The sequence below is a fragment of the Colletes latitarsis genome, unplaced genomic scaffold (genome assembly GCF_051014445.1).
Source record: "Colletes latitarsis isolate SP2378_abdomen unplaced genomic scaffold, iyColLati1 scaffold0002, whole genome shotgun sequence".
Lineage (NCBI taxonomy): Eukaryota > Metazoa > Arthropoda > Insecta > Hymenoptera > Colletidae > Colletes > Colletes latitarsis.
In genome coordinates this window covers 19,772-23,416 of record NW_027488365.1, presented here as the reverse complement: position 1 = coordinate 23,416, position 3,645 = coordinate 19,772, and the positions used below count along the sequence as shown (strand labels likewise).

At 52.7% G+C, this 3,645-nt stretch overlaps 1 protein-coding gene across 1 annotated transcript; it reads right to left on the bottom strand.

The window, feature by feature from the left end:
* Positions 1-2,775: 2,775 nt before the first annotated feature.
* On the bottom strand, positions 2,776-3,645 carry LOC143350569 (uncharacterized). Its single transcript, XM_076782644.1, has one exon. The coding sequence runs from the start codon at positions 3,643-3,645 to the stop codon at positions 2,776-2,778; it is 870 nt and encodes a 289-aa protein (XP_076638759.1).

The window sequence follows — 3,645 nt, the reverse complement described above, 5'->3', positions numbered from 1 at the left end:
CGAAAATTCGCGAATTGCCGTGTCGTGATCCCTCCGTCGGTCCAACATTTCGGAAATAGCGTCGCAAGTCTTTAACAAAAACAGCGGTGTCGCGACTATCCACCGAAGGCGATAAAAATTCGCCCGGCAAGCGTAGAGACTCGCCGTAAACTAATTCTCCGGACGTAGATTTCAAATCTTCCTTCCATGCTGCGCGTATGCCCAGCAGGATGGTCGGAAGTACTTCCGTCCATCGATTGTTTTGTTGACATCGAATCGCTGCCTTAAGCTGGCGGTGGAATCTTTCCACCATGCCATTAGCTGCCGGATGGTACGCTGTGGTATGGAAATGTGTCGAACCTACCAAAGAATTCAGTTCTTTGAATAGGCACGACTCGAACTGCCTCCCTTGATCCGTGGTCACGCGTAACGGGGTTCCAAAACGACAAATCCAGCCTTCGTAAAAAGCCCTTGCGACAGTCACGGCTTCTTGGTCGCGCAAGGGTATTGCCTCCGGCCATCGTGTAAAACGGTCTACGCATGTAAGACAATACCGATACCCTTCAGACACCGGTAAAACAACGACATCGATGTGTACGTGCTCGAAACGTCCTGAAGGGCGAGGAAAAGATCCGAGCGGCGCCGACACATGCTTACTAATTTTATTTCGCTGACAAGGTATGCACGAGCGGGTCCATTCGCGACAATCTGTTTTAATCGACGGCCAGACGTAACGCTGCGTCACGCATTTGACCGTTGCGTTAACACCTGGGTGTGCGAGACCGTGCAGTGCGTCGAACGCAGCCCGTCTAAAAGTGGCTGTAAGAAAAGGCCGCACCCGGTTTGTCGAAATGTCGCACCAAACTCTCGCATTCGAACCGGGGACAGACAATTGCTTAAATTTAATGCCTGATTCACCCTGCATCAACGCTCGCAATTCAGGATCTGCTGCCTGCGCTGTTGCCAGCGCTTCAAAATCTAATTTTTTCTCTATTTCCTCTATTCGCGACAAAGCATCTGCGACGACGTTCTCGCGGCCTGAAATGTGTTGTATATCGGTACTGAATTCGCTGATAAAAGTTAAATATCGAATCTGTTTTGGAGTATGCTTATCTGAATTGCCGGAAAACGCGACAATTAAAGGTTTATGATCCGTAAAAATTGTAAAATGTCTGCCTTCGAGAAGGTGGCGGAAATGCTTTATCGCTCGGTATATGGCTAACAGTTCCCTGTCGAACGCCGAATAATTTTTCTCTACAGGTGAAAGTTTTGCCGAAAAGAAAGAAAGTGGTTCCCAGTTGCTACCGACACGTTGATGCAGGGCGGCTCCGACCATAAAATTTGAGGCGTCGCAGGTAAGCGCCACGTGTGCGTTCTCTTTGGGGTGCGCTAAGAGAGCCGCCTGTGCCAGGTCTTCCTTACATTGTATGAACGCCTCGCGAGCCTCCGGTGTCCACGCAACAGGCTGTTTCCCTTTAATATTGTTTACGAGGAGGTCATTTAACGGCGCCTGGGCTTGGGCCGCCCTGGGTATGAAACGTCGGTAGAAGTTTATCATACCCAGGAAACGGCGTAACTCTTTCGCCGTTACCGGCTCAGGAAAGTCTTTAATAATTTTGATTTTATCTGTCCCCGGGCTGGAGCCTTCCTTGGACACGATGTACCCGAGGAACTTGACTTCGCTACTACCAAAAACGCATTTCCTCGGATTTATTACTACGCTATACTGTTTCAGGCGATTAAACAAAATCTCTAAATGCTCCAAATGCTCTGATTCCGAACTGGACGCTACTAATATGTCGTCAATGTACGCATAGCAAAAATCTAGCCCCCGTAATACCTCGTCGATAAAACGTTGGAACGTTTGAGCAGCATTACGGAGGCCAAACGTCATGAATGGAAATTCGAATAACCCGAAAGGGGTCGTAATGGCAGTTTTCGGTATATCCTCGGCCGCTACCGGAATCTGATTGTAGGCTCTCACTAAATCTATCGTCGAAAAAATTATTTTACCGCGTAAGGATTGAGCAAAATCTTCGACATGTCTAACCGGATACCGGTCCGGAATCGTACGCGCATTAAGAGCTCGATAATCCCCGCACGGTCTCCACGAGCTGCTCCCCTTTTTCGGCACTAAGTGCAAGGGTGAAGACCAACAACTCTCGGCCGGTCGCGCAATACCCAAACGTACCATGTCTTCGAATTCTTTCTTTGCTATCTTCAAACGATCCGGTGCAAGCCGCCGCGGCTTGCATGCTACGGACGGTCCTGGGGTAGTTCTAACAAAATGACATGTCCCGTGGTTGATTTCCGTGGGCGTTCCGCTCGGCTTGGTGATTTCCGGAAAGCGCCGTAATAATCCGTGAAAAACAGACTCCCCTTGTACCTGCTTAATGCTGGGAGTGTCCTCCCGAACCGGTGCGCCTCTCGTTGCCAGCGTGGTGATCTGATCAATCAGCCGCTGATTCCGCACATCGATCAGGAGCCCAAAATGCGCCAGGAAATCCGCTCCGATGATGGCGCGGGAAACCTCGGCGATGACAAACCTCCATGTAAAATCCCGACGGAGACCCAAGTTTAAGGTCATGGTCTTCGTGCCGTATGTTGCAATCGGGGTGCCATTCGCCGCGGAAAGCTCGTACTCCGAGCGTGCACATGGTCCGCGGATTGACTTCCTCGGGAAAACACAGAGGTCGGCTCCCGTGTCGACCAAAAACTGCGTCCCCGAACTCCGATCAAGAACAAAAAGACGGCGAAACCTCGGGCTGGAGTCGCTAGCCGCCATCAGCGATTGCCCTAGTCGTTTCCCGCCGTCGGTGTAAAAGAACAGGGCGCGACACACCGATGCGCCCTAGCACCGAATCTTGCACGATACCAGCACATCCCGCTGGCCGACGGCGATCTCTCTCGCGAATTGAAACGGCGCCTCGATGCACTGCGTCTCCGATCGTAACGGCGGAACGGTCGAGGGTCTCTTCGCGAGGCGCGCAATTCCGCAATTTGGCCCTGCATCACCTCTGTTTGGCTTTGCAGAGTGATAAGCAACTGCATCATCCGCTCAGTCACAGAATCCACCGGAGCCAGCTGTGGTGGTACCCCCGCGAGGGCAGCCTCGGCCACTAAAGGACGCCCCGGCATGGTATCCAAAATCGCGTCCGCCAACTCCGCGACCTTGTCCAACGCCGCGTCTTTCTGCGTCGCCAATATCGCCCGCACATTTCCCGGTAACCGACCCATCCAAAGGGTTCGTAGGAGGGCTTCGGAAACCGACGTACCCGCTAAGCCACGCAAATGTCGCAGGAACTGCGACGGCTTGCGATCTCCAATTTCCTCGTGCTCCAGAAGTCTTCTCGCCTTCTGTTCCTGGGACACACTTAATCGGCGGATTAACTCCCTCTTCAGGGTGTCGTATAGACCGGTGAGCGGCGGATTTAAAAGTACATCGCGCACTTCGGCGATATATCGCGGCCCGAGCGCGCCCGTCACGTAACTCGTCTTGACGCCGTCGGACGTGACTCCGCCTGCCGCGAAATTGCGCTCCAAAACGCAGAACCACAGCTCCGGATCGTCCGCGGTAAAATCCGGCACACGGAAGTTAACCCGTTCGAGCGCGGTCGTGGACGCACTCGCCACCGACGAACCGGCACCTTCATTGCTCACCGACAT